The sequence below is a fragment of the Chiloscyllium plagiosum genome, unplaced genomic scaffold (genome assembly GCF_037043375.1).
Source record: "Chiloscyllium plagiosum isolate Xiang-an unplaced genomic scaffold, Cpla_swu_hap1 HiC_scaffold_5, whole genome shotgun sequence".
In the NCBI taxonomy this organism is placed as follows: domain Eukaryota; kingdom Metazoa; phylum Chordata; class Chondrichthyes; order Orectolobiformes; family Hemiscylliidae; genus Chiloscyllium; species Chiloscyllium plagiosum.
Genome location: NW_028270143.1, coordinates 42,072,367 through 42,088,772, shown reverse-complemented (window position 1 = coordinate 42,088,772; position 16,406 = coordinate 42,072,367). Strand labels below are relative to the sequence as shown.

Sequence of the window (16,406 nt, the reverse complement as noted above, 5' to 3'; positions counted from 1 at the left end):
AGACTCTAGAATTCTAAAATATGAAGCAATTCTAATAGAGAGGGATGACCTTACATTGATTGCAGACATTTGTCTGAATCCAGCTACCTTTCTCTGGAAAGGGGAGGATGAAGCTCCCTCAGACCCAGAACATGACTGCCTTGATATTATAGAATATCAGACTCAAGTAAGAATGGATCTTAGAGATATCCCTCTATATGCAGGGGCCAGTCTGTTCATTGATGGGTCCTCCAGAGTGATTGAAGGTAAAAGACACAATGGATATGCAGTAGTGGATGGAATAGAGGGGAGTGTTATTGAGGCTAGTTGACTACTCAATGATTGGTCGGCATAGACTTGCAAACTTTATGCACTAGGAAGGGCCCTTAAGACCTTGGAAGGCAAAGAAGGAACTGTATACACAGATTCTAAGTATGCCTTCGGGATGGCACACACATTTGGGAAGATATGGCAGGAGATGGGACTAATAAACAGTAGGGGTAAAGAACTGGCTCATGAGGAATTGGTAAAGCAAGTATTGGAATCCCTTTTGTTGCCAAAGGAAATAGCAATAGTCCACATAAATGAAGGGTTAGGTATCTCCTGGGAGTTTCACACCCCTCGGCACCCACCTTCATCAGGAAAGGTTGAGAGAATGAACCAGACACTCAAGAAGCAGTTATCTAAATTAATAGTAGAAACCAAACTCCCTTGGACTAAGTGTTTACCAAAGCCCTTTTGCAAGTGCGAACAGCCCCAAGGAAAGATATGGGGCTGTCCCCTTATGGGATATTGTTTGGCCTGCCCTATCTGGGAACGAAAGGGGAACTGCCAACCCTGGAGACTAAAGATCTGTTCTTAAAAAAGTATATACTGGGCTTGTCCTCGTCTTTGTCTTTTCTTAGGAAACAAGGATTACTGGCACAGACACCACCCCTTGAATTCGCCATTCATCCCATCTGGCCGGGAGATTGGGTCCTAATTAAGTCATGGACAGAAACTAAATTGCAACCAGATTGGGAGGACCGTACCAGGCTCTTTTGACTACTGAAACGGCGATACGCACGGCGGAGAAAGGCTGGACTCACTACACCAGGATTAAAGGACCGGTGGAATCCCCACTTAAGAAGGAAGTCTGGACAACCGAATCAACTGAAGAACCACTGAAACTCAGACCCAAAAGACTTTAAGTAACCAATTTTTATGCGGACGCGGGATAGTTTCTTTTTGATATCTATATATTGTATTGCATGTTAAATCTCTCGGTCCTTCAATACTATTGTAGGATGCTGGGGACGCTTAGGGTTACCATATTAGCTTTCTTAGTATTGGGATTTTGTCAAACGATGCTGTCATCTCCATATTTGTTATTAACGGTCCCTGAGTCTGAATATCCGCAAGTAATAGATGTCGATGCTTGCAGCCTAGCAAAAAGCGTAGATGTAATGTATCAGAGGGAGTATATTTCCTCCGAAATCCTTCTGAAGACTCTACCGGACACAAGGTATGGTTTGCAAAAACTGCCACCTGGCATCACTATCCATAGAGCCCCCTTTCGCCCAGCCCTAGACTGTCCTGACAAAATGTACCACCCGATATATTTCACCATTAGGAATACCTCATCTGAAGACTCCTTTCCCTGTAAAAACGGGTCTTGACTCCTTAGTAACGACTTAAAGATAGTAATGGAAGCCACTGGGAAGTGTTGTTCAGACTGCTGTTTCCAAATAGTCATAGGAAACGGAAAACAAGCCAACAACCTGATAGTAAGATACAACATTTTGCCCCTCCCAATGACCCAAAGGTGGTAAAAATTATAGACGTGAAGGACTTGAAGCAGACCATTGGAATAGAAACTGGATATGGGGATGCAAATGCCTGGGTTGAATGGGTAAAGTGCACTGTTAAAACTCTGAATAAAAGCAATTACTATGCATGTGCCTCCGGTAGACCAGTTGCCCACATAGTCCCCTTTCTGCTCGGGTGGAACCGAAACAGGAAGGGCATGAAATGTAAGATAGCCCTGTATCAGGATAAGACTGCATGGAATGATAGGAATTGTATATCCCTATCTCTAATGTTCCCTCCTTTGGAGAAGACAGATTTGAAAGCTTCCCCCCATTTTTGACCACGGTCGGGAATCACACATCGTGCATGAGCCGACAAGGTACAAATCGGTCCAGAGACTTGGGGGAGCTGAGGTTATGTATAGAAACTCAGAATGACACTGAAACAGACAAAGGAGGAAACTACTCAGCACTCCGGGTTCCCTGGGTGGATCTCTGGTAGTACTTTGGAGGCAGAATATTGCGACCGACCCTACCTCCTGACTAGAGAAGGATATGTGCAATTGTGCAATTGGCAATCCTATTCACCTTGACATTTGAGAAGGAGAAGGTGTTAGTAACAAAGAGTGGGAGGAGTAAACACTTAGACACTTCCTTTGATGATAGGGTTTTTCTCGACTATATAGGAGTTCCTAGAGGAGTCCCCGATGAGTTCAAGACCCGCAACCAGATTACAGCAGGTTTTGAATCAGCCCTATTTTGGTGGGTAACGGTCAACAAGAATGTGGACTGGATAAAATTCGATATTTTATTTTACAACCAGCAAAGATTAATCAATTACACTAGGGATGTAGTCAAAGTTATTTCCGAGCAACACGATGCAACCAACAGAATGGCCTGAGAAAACAGACTGGCCTTAGATATGATCCTAGCCGAAAAAGGGGGTGTATGAGTGATGTTAGGAGGTAGCTGTTGTACCTTTATTCCAAATAATACAGCACCTGATGGGTCAATCTCTCGTGCCTTGTTAGGATTGACCACCTTGGCGGAAGAATTGGCTGAGAATTCAGGAATGGGCACATCACTCACGGGATGGCTGGAATCATGGTTTGGGAAGTGGAAAGGCGTGGTAGTCTCCTTCTTCACCTCCCTGATAGTGGTAGCAGGGGCACTGACAGTAACTGGCTGTTGTATCATACCTTGTGTATGGGGGTTAACCCATCGGCTAATTGAGACGGCCTTGGCTCTAAACAAATGCCTCTAAAAGGTAATCAGGCAGAAGGACTCAATCTCTTGAACAATGAGGGGATGGATGGCCTTAAGGAATTAGCCACTATAAATGAAGTCTCAGGGATGATGCTAGTGAACTGGAAGGCAACGTATGAGACAAATGTAGAAGACAACACTTAGTAGCCATGAAGAAAAGGGGGGGGATTGTAAGGTATAGGGTTAAAATTGTGCAGAATAAGGGAACAGGTGTTGCTTCAGCAAAAGCTTACATTATAAAATTAGGCTGCGCATGCAAATACTAAACAGTGAGAATCAAAAACAGGTAGAATTATCTATGACTAATAGGGCAGAGTGACCGTGTAGCGGATGTACCAGTAACAGGAGAATAGTGTGCCAGTCTCAGGAGGAATGTGGCCAACGGATGGAATTTAGTTTGGCAGGATGATCGCACGAAGACAGCAAACAATGCCAGGATAGTCACATATAAGGAATGAGATAAATAAGAGTAAGGGGCGACAGGCTTAGAGTAATGGGAGAAGTAAACAGAGGCAGAGAGAAGCTACACAAAGGTGGAGTGAAGCTAGAGCTTGTGATAGGCTATGTGCTACAGCAAACGTAACCAATGGGGTGAAAGGGGAGGACCGAGAGACGCAGCTGAATAGCATAAATCAGAATGTAACCCTCAGATCGAGGTGCTTACTCGTTAGGCACCTGTTCTTGCAAATATGTATCAATAAAATTTGCTGCTTCAGAATTTGACTCGGACTGAAATTTATTAAAGTGAATTTTGTTTCTCACATTCTTAAATGATTCAAAATGGCACTCGATCGTGGCCACAAATGAAAGCTTTTCACTATATTATTGTATTCTTACTGTAAAATACAGTTGAGACAATGTTAAAAATCACACAATATCAAGTTATAGTTATTTGAAAGCACTACCTTTCAGAGTACTGCTCATTCATCAGGTAGTTGGGGAGCAGGACCATAAGACACAGAATTTAGAGCAAAGGTCTACCCCAGTCCATAACTGGCTCTTCCACCTCATGGCTGCCATCAACACCTCTAATTGGCTCAAAGTGGAGAGGATCTCCAAGAAGATCGCGTAAAATACACAGACATCAAATTTCTTCTCTTCTGCTATAAATCCTCTGTCTGTGGTCCTGCTCCACAACTACCTGATGAAAGAGCAGTGCTCCAAAAGCTAATGCTTCCAAATAAACCTGTTGGATTATACCTAAAGTTGTGTGATTTTTAAACTTGGAGAAAGTGAGGATTGCAGATACTGGAGCTCAGAGTCGAGAACGCGGTGCTGGAAAAGCACAGCAGGTCAGGCAGCATCCGAGGAGCAGGAGAATCAACGATTCGGCCATAAGCCCTTCCTCAGAAATGGCATGCAACCCAGTCCAACATTAGCTCCTCCACATGACTGCTGAGATAGACAGTCAGCCCGAGCATGCGCGACGCCCATCTCCCCGGTGCACGTCTTGACGTCGGAACGCTGGTGATCGTCGCGAGCCTGAGCTCGAGACGCAGCCGTTATGTCCGGGAAGGAGGAAAGTGATATGGCGGTGAAGAGCATGTGTGAGTAAATAAAACAACAAAAACAGCCGCGATCCTGGGCGCCTGGCAGTCCTGTAGAAGTAAATCCCGGCATGATGGTCTGTGTGGAGATCATTAAAGGGCAAGCATTGTGTGGGCCCTAGGCCAGGCTAGGCCTGTAGGTGCTGAGCTTGAGTTTTCACGGATAGACCGGGCTCCTCTTGTCACTGCTGGCGGCGTGGAAAATTATACACAGCTCCTTCGGCTGCTTTATCAGGCGCTTGTTATGATTTCGAGTCAGTTGCTTTCATCAGGTAGCAAGTAAGAAACATAGACAGCAGACAAAAGGGCAGGCAATGTGCAGCAGCTCCCGCAACGTTTTGGAAAAGAGTAACAGAGTTAACGTTCGACCAGTTGTAGGGTTATGGGACTAAGGGCGCCAGCAAAATGAACCATAAGTTGCGAAAATTGTGCAACTCCCTGTCGTACAGTCATACAATAGATCGGTTGACCCATTCTGCTTGTGTTGATAACTTGAAAAGATGCATTTCTTTGGGTTTTCTGAACATATACGTGACTCTTTTTAAAGCTATTTCTATTACCCTGTGAGTGGATTGCAGATCATAAAGTCATAATCATAGAGATGTACAGCATTGAAACAGATCCTTTGGTCCAACCTGTCCATGCCGACCAGATATCCCAACCCAATCTAGTCCCACCTGCCAGCACCCGGCCCATATCCCTGCAAATCCTTCCTATTCAGATACCCATCCAGATGCCTTTTAAATGTTGCAATTGTACCAGCCTCCGCCACTTCCTCTGGCAGCTCATTCCATTCTCGTACCACCCTCTGTGTGAAAAAGTTGCCCCTTGAGTCTCTTTTATATCTTCCCCCTTTCACCCTAAACCTATGCCCTCTAGTTCTGGACTCTACCACCCCAGGGAAAAGACCTTGTCTATTTACCCTATCCATGCTCCTCATGCTTTTATAAACTACTATGAGGTCACCCCTCAGCCTCTGACACTCCAGGGAAAACAGCCCCAGCCTCACCCTATACACAAATCACCTGACCCTGGCAACATCCTTGTAATCTTTTCTGAACCGTTTCAAGTTTCACAACATCCTTCCGATAGGAAGAAGACAAGAATTGTATGCAGTATTCCAAAAGTGGCCTAACCAATGTCTTGTACAGCTGCAATATGAGTTCCCAACTCCTAGACTCAATTCTCTGGCCAATAAAGGAAAGCATATCAAATGCTTTCTTCATTATCCTGTCTACCTGCGACTCTACTTTCAAGGAGCTATGAACTTGCACTCCAATCTCTCTTTGTTCAGCAACACTCCCTAGGACCTTACCATTAAGCATTTAAGTCCTGAAAAGATTTGCTTTCCCAAAAATGCAGCACCTCGCACTTATCTGATTTAAACTCTATCTGCCACTTCTCAGTCCATTGGCCCATCTGATTAAGATCCCATTACAATCTGAGGTAACCTTCTTTGCTGTCCACTACACCTCCAATTTTGGTGTCGTCTGCAAACTTACTAATTATATCTCCTATGTTCATATCCAAATCATTTGTATAAATAATAAAAAAAGTTGTGGACCCAGCACCAATCCTTATGACACTCCACTGGTCACAGGCCTCCAGTCTGAAAAACAACCCTCCACCACCACCCTCTGTGTTCAACATTTAAGTCAGCTCTATCCAAATGGCTAGTTATCCCTGTATTCCATGAGAACTAACCTTGCTAACCAGTCTCCCATGGGGAACCTTGTTGAATGCCTTACTGAAGTTCATATACATCACATCTACCGCTCTGCCCTCATCAATCGTCTTTGTTTCACTAAAGCTTAGTGTATTGTAATATTTCTTCAATACATTGAAGATACACAACAAATGCATTGTCAATATTTTGCAGCCTTGTTTTGTGCATTTTATGATGTATGTGTTTTAATGGATTGGTTGGGAAGAGTTAATTGGATGGGTTTGGAATGTTCTTGCGCTCAGGGTACTAACATTTGTTGATTAGGTTCTGTTCAACACTCAAAATCGCGAATTGAATAAGCTTAGTAACCTGCAACTCAACCTTATCTTTCGGTCCGTAATTATGCTGCATGACTTCAGTATTTCACCCACTTTTGATTTTTATTTCAGACTTTCAGCAACTGGATTTTTTTCTGTTATGCAAAGTTTTTTTACATAAAATGTTGGTAATGACTAATCAATAATTGTGTGTGTAACTGGGGCATCAAGTTTGTGAGCTTAATTGGGAATGTCCTCAGTTGTATGATGGATGTTAATTAATTGCACATTTCTGCCTTGAAATGGCAGTGATGTATGAAAATTCCAGCTTAAACAAATGGATAAAACTGTCAATCACTAATGATACAGTATTGTACTTGGCTTGATTTATCTTCACGATGAGATATGAACATATTGAAAGATTTAATTCAAGAGTTTATCCTTGAGTAAACCTATATGCTCAGTTTTAAAGCATTGTATCTCAGATTTCAGGAAGATATAATAATGTTTTGGAGATAATGAGTCCACTTGAAAAGAATGCAGAATTAGATGATATCGGTTTAAGGTGAGAGGGAAAGATTTAAAAGGAATCTAAGGGGCAACTTTTTCACGCAAAGGGTGGTGCGTATATGGATAGAGCTGCCAGAGTAAGTGGTGGAAGTTGGTACAATTACAACATTTAAAAGGCATCTGGATAGGTATATGAATAGGAAGGAATTAGAGGGAAATGCGACAAGTGCTGGCAAATAGGACTAGATTAGATTGGGATTTCTGGTCCGCTTGGATGAGTTGAACCAAAGGATCTATTTCCATGCTGTACGTTTCTATGACTCTATAGCTGATTTAAGTCTAAATTTTGTTCTTCAGAATGAGACTTATTTTAGATCAATTTTATTCATAAGTAATGTTGCAATATACGTCAATACATTTAGCAGCAGCAAGCTGTGTGATTAGTTCATTGCCATCGTTTTGTGTTTTTAGATTGCAATGCACAAGTTAGGCAGTACAATGAGAAGATCTCCGTTGCATTCGATATATTTTAGACCCGTCTGTCATGCTAAATTGACAGGATAATGAATGATGGATAATTTTAATGTGGATAAATTTCTTAAAATCCTGTCCCTTACATGCCCTCTTTGCAAGTGCGAGGAGTTCATGGAATTCTTTCAACTGCATATGCTGCGACTCTCCTTTACAAGTGATCACGTGACCAACTCTCTTTCCCTGGCTCGAAACTTGAAGTAACGTTTTTTGGAAGTTTTTTTTGTGTCTTCCCTCATACCTTCTGAGTTCATCTCGTTATCACCTCCCCCTTCAGATTTTCTTGGTCCTATTCCAACTGCCGATAACCTACTTCTCATGATGGCCCTCATTTTATCCACCATTGTAAATAGTCATTTCTCTCCAGTTGCCCTTCTTGCCTTTAAATCTTCAGCCATCACGCTTCCTCAGGAAAGATTTGCCTCTATTGCACTTGTTAACTACTGTTCTATCTCCAACCTCCTATTTTCTCCAAAGTCTTTAAACATATTGCCTTCAAAATACATTTCCATTTTTCCCAAAATGTCATATTTTAATCCCTTCAAATCAAGTTTCTGTTTAGCTATAGCACACGCTCAGTTTATATCAAATTCACAAATGACATCCCACATGATTGTGACATTGTTAAATTTTCCCTCTTCATCCTCTCAACCTTTCTGCAGCCATTTACACTGTTCGCCACGTCATTGTCTTGCAAGCCTTCTTCAGTGTTGTTCAGCTGGGTGTGACTGCTCACACCTGGTTATGATTCCAGCTGATAGTAATATTGGATAAGCCAGATCTCTGAATAAAACCTGAATTGATAGTTGATATGTTTAGTTTCTGCATTTGTTCACCGCAGTGATTGGTCACTGAAAGATGCAAACAAAACTTCTTTAACAACACAACATATGTTTATTACATGAGAAAATAAAAACAAACAAAAAGCTGTCTACATATATACTACGTTATACTGAAAACAAGCAGCAAAACAGTGTCACACACTGATTCCCAACATGATCTTTTTACAGTTATTTAATTCCAGACTGCTGTCATTATTATCTCAGCCTCTTAATTCTGTACTTAATTTATGCTTTCCAGTTTTATACAATTGAACTACTAATAATTTGTTTTATGATTTCTTCTGGGTCTACTCCTACAAGCCTTTTATAATTCTGATGGAACTTTTAAATTCAAAACAGTTTGATGATTTCTATCACCGCTGTCCTGTCTTAGAAACTCCGGAGTTGAGAAACCAATTCTATTGCGTTGTTTTTTTTTCCCCTGAACTGTACTAAAACAAAACTCTGTTCTTCTGCTCGGAGAAAAACTGTTTCCTTCTGAAGTGATTTGTGTTTATCCAGACTGAAACTTTGAATCTGAAATCAGAGCTAAACTAATTTCCTTAATGTGTTTATCATAAACTTAACAGTATTCAAGGTTTGTGCAAAGATTTGTACCTCGGGTGCCATTTGTCGTGGTTGTGGATATGTTCACTGAACTGGGAAATTGATTTGCAGATGTTTGTCCCCTGTCTAGGTGACATTTTCAGTGCTTAGGAGTCTCTAGTGCAGCATTGCTGCACTGTGTCTTCTGAAATTTATTTGGTTCAGTTTCTGCTGCTTCCAGTTGCTGGTTCCGGTTGTTAATTGTAATGGCTGTTAAATTGGATCTATGTCAATGTCCTTGTTAATGGGGTCAGCCACTGCCGCCACCACAAGCAGCTGGAAGCAGCAAAAACTGAACCAAATAAATTCCAGAAGATACAGTACAGCGCTGCTTCACAGGAGGCTCCAAAGCATGAAGATGTCACCTAGACAGGGACAAAACGTCTGCAAATCAACATACCCACAACTACGACTTAACAATGTAAGCATGTCATCTATAAATACTGCAGTGAACCTCCCATATACTTGATTTGGAGATGCCGGTGTTAGACTGGGGTGTACAAAGTTAAAAATCACACAACACCAGGTTATAGTCCAACAGGTTTAATTGGAAGCACACTAGCTTTCGGAGCGACGCTCCTTCATCAGGTGATTGTGGAGGGCTCGATCGTAACACAGAATTTAGAGCAAAAATTTGCAGTGTGATGTAACTGAAATTATACATTGAAGAATTGATTGTCTGTTAAGCCTTTCATCTGTTAGAATACAGTGATAGTTTCATTTCTTTCATGTGTAAATCACAAAACCCTTTTTTTAAAGTTGCATTCTCGGGTTAGCTGTTAACAATGGTGATAGATAGACAATATGTTGAAGGTGTTAGCCCCCTGTGTTCTCTGTCTATGACCTGATGTTTAGATTGATTCCAATCTAAAAAGTGAAATAACAGAGTTTTACATAAATTCATGCAGTTTTTGAGCTCAGAGTTCGACATGAATCTATGTGGTTTTTGAGCAAAGTGCAGTGTAACTCTGAAAGTTCCAAAAAAATTCACCACACACAATATATATGTGTGCATGTGGGTCTTTGTCTGTCTGTGTGTGTGTCTGTCTGGGGTGGGGGTTGAGTGTGAGAAAGTGTGTGTGTAGTGAGTGCAGAGTGTCTTAAGTCTGTGAGGGGGTGCTTGTGTGGGAGTCTGTGTGTCTATAAGGGTGTGTGAGGGTGTCTGTGTGCGCGTCTGTGTGTATCTGTGTCTGTGTGCATGTAGAGTGTGTGTGTGTGTGTAGGAATATGTGTGTGTGTGTATAGTGCAATGGTGATCACCTGTAATGTGACATGAACCCAAGGTCCCGGTTGAGGCCCTCCCTATGGGTACCGAACTTAGCTATCAGCCTCTGCTCAGCCACTTTCCTCTGCTGCCTGTTCGGGACCAAGATCACCTTTTTTACATCCAGGTTCCAAATCAATTCTATGTTATTCATGTTTAATTTCTATTTAATTCTTAACACATTTGTAAAGATTTCTCTTTCTGGACTTTAATACTTTTGACTGGAGCAAAGGGAACAAATAGTCTAGTGGCTCGGTGCAAAAGACAGAGATTGTAAATGGTGTTGAAAGAGAAAAAGGGATCTACTATGAGTATAAATTGTTTTGATTTGATTTATTGTCACATGTATCTTAGTATATTGAAAAGCTTTGTTTGTGAGCCGTACAGGCAGATCATAATAAACACAGACATACAGATCATAGCGTACTTGGATAGGGTGAGGCATACTAGTTACATTGTACAGGAGATGCACAAAGCAAGATCACCATTGTTTGAAGTTGGAGAGTCCATTCATCAGTCTAATAATGGCAGGGAAGAAGCTGTTCTTGAACCCGTTGGTACACTTAGGGTCATAGAGTCATAGAGATGTACAGCAGGGAAACAGACCCTTCGGTCCAACTCGTCCATGCCGACCATATATCCCAACCCAATGTAGTCCCACCTGCCAGCACCCAGCCCATATCCCTCCAAACCCTTCCTATTCATATACCCATCCAAATACCTTTTAAATGTTGCAATTGTACCAGCCTCCACCACTTCCTCTGGCAGCTGATTCCATACGCGTACCACCCTCTGTGTGAAAAAGTTGCCCCTTGAGTCTCTTTTATATTTTTCCCCTCTCACCCTGCGATGCCCTCTAGTTCTGGACTCCCCCACCCCAGGGAAAAGACTTTGTCACTTTTATCCTATCCACGCCCCTCATGATTTTATAAACCTCTATAAGGTCACTCCTCAACCTCCGAAGCTCCAGGGAAAATAGCCCTAGCCTGATCATCCTCTCCCTATGGCTCAAATCTTCCAACCCTGGCAACATCCTCTAAATCTTTTCTGAACCCTTTCAAGTTTCACAACATCTTTCTGATGGGAAGGATACCAGAATTGCACGGAATATTCCAACAGTGGCCTAACCAATGTCCTGTACAGCTGCAATATGACCTCCCGACTCCTGTACTCAATACTCTGACCAATAAAGAAAAGCATACTAAACGCCTTCTTCACTATCCTACCTACCTGTGACTCCACTTTCAAGGAGCTATGAACTTGCACTCCAAGGTCTCTCTGTTCAGCAGCACTCCCAAGGACTTTACCATGAAGTGTATAAGTCCTGCTAAGATTTGCTTTCCCGGTCAAGCTTCTGTATCTTCTGACTGATGGAAGAGGTTATAGGAGAGAATTACTGGGTCGGGTGGTTCTTTGATATTGACAGCCTTTCTGTGGCAACGAGAAGTGTAAATGGAGTCCATTGATGGAAGGTTGGCTTCCGTGATGGTCTGGGCTGTGGACATAAACCTTCTGTAGTTTCTTGCGGTCCTGGGCAGGACAATTGCCTAACCAGGCCTTTATGCATTCAGTTGGTGTGGGTCCTTATGGACATGCCAAATTTCCTGAGCCACCTGAGGAAGAAGAGGCATTGTTGTGCCTTCTTGACCATCACATCTATGTTTGGAAATCCAGGACAGGTTGTCTGTTATAATCACTCTCAGAAACTTGATGCTGTCGACCCCTTCAACCTCCGCTCTGTTGATGTAGATGGGGCGTGTTCTCCTCCCTTCTTTCTGAAGTCAGTGATCAGTTCTTAATTTTTCCTGACGTGAGACAGAGGTTGTTATCATTGCACCATGACACCAAGCCCGCTGTCTCGTTTCTGTATTCTGACTGATCATTGTTTGATATCTGTCTTACCCCAGTGGTGTCATCAGCAGACTTGTTGATGGTGTTCATTTGGAATTTAACTACACAGTCATGGGTGTACAAGGCGTACAAGAGGGGGCTGAGAATGCATTCTTGGGGAGTGGCTTCGGTGTTCGGTGTTGAGGGTTATCGTGGAGGAGGTGCAGTTGTCTATCTTCACTGATTGTGGTCTATGGATCAGGAAGTTGAGGATCGGTTGCAGGACCTAGGTCACGGAGTTTTGAGATCAGTCTAGAGGGGATAATGGTGTTGAAGGCTAACCTGTAGTCGATGAGCAAGAGTCTGTTGTAGGTGTCCTTGTTGTCCAGATGTTCCAGGGATGAGGGGTTATGATGAAAGGCTTATGCCCGAAATGTCAACTGTCTTGCTCTTCGGATGCTGCCTGACCTCCTGTGCTTTTCCAGCACCACACTTTTTAACTCTGACTCTCCAGCATCTGCAGTTCTCACTTTCTCCCAAGGATGTGTGCAGGGCTTGGGAAATCGCATCGGCTGTGAACCTGTGACATCAGTAGGCAAATTGCAGGAGATCGAGAAAGGCTGGGAGGGTAGAGTTGATGTGTGATATGACCAGTCTTTCAAAGCACTTCAGGATTATGGAGGTCAGAGCCACTGGGTAGTAATCTTCAGTACTGGGATGATGGTGGTCCTCAAGCAGGTGGGCACTTAAGTTTGTAGGAGGGAGGGAGTGAAGATGTTAGTGAATACCTCTGGCAGCTTGTCCATATAGGATCTAAGTGCTTGGTTGGGGATTCTGTCCAGGTCCATTGCTTTCTTTGTGTTGATTCTCAGAAACTGATCTGGCGTCTGCAGTGGTGACTAGGAACAGGTGCAACCGGGACTGTTGGAATAGGTGACACTGCGCCGCTTGCATTCTGCTCCAACCGAGCGTAGAAAGCACTGAGTGTATCAGGGAGGAATGTGTCTTTGTCCGCTATCTTGCTCTGCTTCATTTTATATCCCGTTATGTTGTTTAGGCATGTGAAAGTGAGAGAATTGGCCCTCTCTGCTGGGAGCAAACTGCTTCCGACCATTGCTGTTACTTTTTTATTTGACCCAAGGTCATTCACACACTTGTTTTCTGAGCAAATGTTATATTTCGAACATTATCAAACATTATTGCACTTATATATATCAATTAACAGAGCTCAATGCCATCTGTTTTTGGCTTTCTGTTCTTCTGTAATGTTATACAACCTTAAATATTTAGATTCCGGCCGTACATTTGCACCCATGTCAGTGAAAAGGCTGTCAGGTCGTCCACATTGATTTGATTTGTGCTGTGAATTCATTTGTTTTGTTACAAATGCCACAGCATATTTAGTTTGTGACTCTTGTATACTCTGCTTTATCTGCTACTACACTCTTACGTTTATATGCTCAGTCCCTTCTTTCCACACTTTGGTTACCATTATCCATATTATTGTTACTTTATTGCCTTGCCTTTCTCTTACTTTTACCACATCTCTTTTCAGAGGATCCTTTGCCCTTATTATTTATTTGACAGCTCCCTCTATCAGCCTAGTTTTACATTTTGCCAGAGCACCAATCAATGCATAGTTCAGATGTTTGTTCCAATGGTACAATCTTAATTTTCATTTTACCCAGTCATGGGCATTTGCTCCAGTAAGCGAAACCCTTTTTTCGAACACAACTCATTGATCCACTCATTCGACTCTAATTACCCTTTGTCAAGTTGTTCATGGCATAAGTAATAATTTGTAGGTTATTTTTGTTCTACTTTTTATTTTAATCCCTACCTGCTCATAATCCCTTATGTGGACCACTTTCCTAGTTCCATCTATGTCAGTGGTATCCAAATAGACCTTGATAATTGCAACCTTCCCCTTCCATTGTAAGCTCTTAATGCAATTACAAGGGGACTTGGTGAGACCATACCTAGAGTACTATGTGCAGTCTCCTTATCAGAGGAAAGATGTACTGACTATGGAGGAGTGCAATGAAGATTTCTCAGACTGAATCTTGGGGTGATATGACCGATTTATGAAGTGAGACTGAATTGGCTAAGACAATACTCATTATTGGATTTTACAAGAACGAGGGAAAGAATCTCTTGAAACTATAAATTTCTAACAGAATGAGACATGGTAAACTCATTAAGGATGTTCCCAATTTCCATCCCAGGATCACAGTTTAAGGATGTGGGTAGGCTGTTTAAGACTAAGATGAGGAGAAATTTCTTCACCCAGGGAGTGGTGAACCTGTGGAATTGAATATTGAAACATTGAATATTTTCAAACTGGAATTGGAAACAGTTCTTAGAGCTAATGGGATCAGAGGGTATGCGGACAAAGTGGGAACAAGGTACTGAGTTGCAGGATTAGTTATGATTATACTGAATGACAGAGCAGACTCAAATAGTGTTGGGCATGCAACTTCTGGACTCATTCTTGACTACAGTGAACTGTATCTGTCCTATTGATAAATTGGTCCCTGAGAACAAACAACACTATTCTATTACTCCCCCTTGAAAAGCTCCCTGCGTGGCAATGCTGCAATCAGTTTGTTTATCCAACCTTCAGACCTTGCCTTTTTTCCATATAAGCTGCAATAATCTAGAACTTTTGGATACTTGGAAAGGCTAAGGCTTCTCCTCTTGTACCTTCTCAGTTTCCACACCTGCCTCACTTGCAGTCACAAGGATCATTCAGATAACCCTCGCCTACAAGAGTTGACTGTACTCTGGAACAGAGTATTCTGGTGTCTTTTGTATGTATGCTAGTGACATCCAGGTCTACTACTTCACACCTTCCTTGATTCCTTCACTCGTGCTAATTATCGGACTGCTTATCTGACATTCAGTAGTGGATAACAGAAATGTTCTGACATTGAATATTTCGTTTAAATAGTTGATGAAATAGTTGTGTGTGCCTTTGGCAGTTGCAATAATGTACATACTAGCAAATTTAGAAGACTGGAGGACTAACGTTTACAACACATGATTTAAATGGGATTACATGTGAAACCGGCATTGTATGTATTGTCTTTGCATTCAAGACTTTTTTTTACATAGAACTGTGTTTTGGACTATGTTTTCTAACTCTAGCCTTTCTCTGACAGACAAATTGTCCCAGTTACCATTCCAAATTTGCCAGGTGCTCGAGTATAAGGTCTTTTCCAGACTGGCTGCAACCAGTTCCCAGATACTGATCTTAATAATGGCTAACTTTTACTCTCTATTAAACTTGATGCTTTTCCCTGGTGATAAAGTATCTGCAGAACTTTGGTCAGAAACCAACTAGCAATCAACTTCCAAATTTGACCTTATGAATAAACCAGAAGTTTGTTTGATCTGTTTTTGTTTTAACACCAGCTATTAGAAACAGTCCAAAAGTTATCACAGCTTCAAATCAAAATTGATAAAATAATAAACCAAAAATAACAAAAAAATCAGTAAGGACTCTAATTAGCATGTTTTGAGTCTACAAATGCTGTTTCTTTTCCATTTATAAAGGAGTATACTGGGACTAATGGGATTATGCTTCCACCAAATGTATAAAATCTTTGAATTTGTATTGTAAGTAGATTGTTTAGGTTATTTTATTTTACCTATGTTCCTCTTGTATATAGAACATAGAACAATACAGCACAGAACAGGCCCTTCGGCCCTCGATGTTGCGCCGACCTGTGAACTATTCTCAGCTCGTTCCCCTACACTATCCCAAAATCAACCATGCGCTTATCTAAGGATTGTTTAAATCTCCCTAATGTGGCTGAGTTGACTACCTTAGCAGGTAGGGCATTCCACGCCCTTACCACTCTCTGCATAAAGAACTTGCCTCTGACATCTGTCTTAAATCTATCACCCCTCAATTTGTAGTTACGCCCCCTCGTACAAGTTGACGTCACCACCCTAGGAAAGAGTCTTTCACTGTCTACCCTATCTAATCCTCTGATCATCTTATATGTCTCTATCAAATCCTCTCTTAGCCTTCTTCTTTGCAATGAGAACAGACCCAAGTCTCTCAGCCTTTCCTCATAAGACCCTCCCTCCAGACCAGGCAACAACCTTTGTAATAACCATCCATCTTATTATTAAAACAAAATCTGCAACATTGCAAGCTTATAGTACAGTGAGAGACCACTTTGTTAAAATCAACACAAATTAAATATAATCTACCAAGCTAGTTTCCTGACTAGGGTCAAAAGTAACATCTACTGAGATCATACTGCATGGTACC

General features: G+C 41.9%; 1 protein-coding gene across 13 annotated transcripts in view; it reads left to right on the top strand.

Annotated features, from left to right (window-relative positions):
• The first annotated feature begins 4,449 nt into the window (after window positions 1–4,449).
• phf14 (PHD finger protein 14) overlaps window positions 4,450–16,406 on the top strand; it is a 303,155-nt gene continuing 291,198 nt past the window's right edge. For 10 of the 13 annotated variants that reach the window (XR_006311668.2, XR_015757178.1, XR_015757177.1 and 7 more), the window contains exon 1: window positions 4,451–4,579. Coding sequence is in view for 8 of the 13 variants with exons in the window: in XM_043689858.2 (XP_043545793.2) it covers window positions 4,537–4,579 (43 nt within the window). In the remaining 5 variants the exon portion in view is untranslated. Of the gene's footprint in view, window positions 4,580–16,406 lie in introns of all 13 variants that reach the window. The other 3 variants (XM_043689855.2, XM_043689857.2, XM_087987121.1) reach the window with 1 other exon arrangement.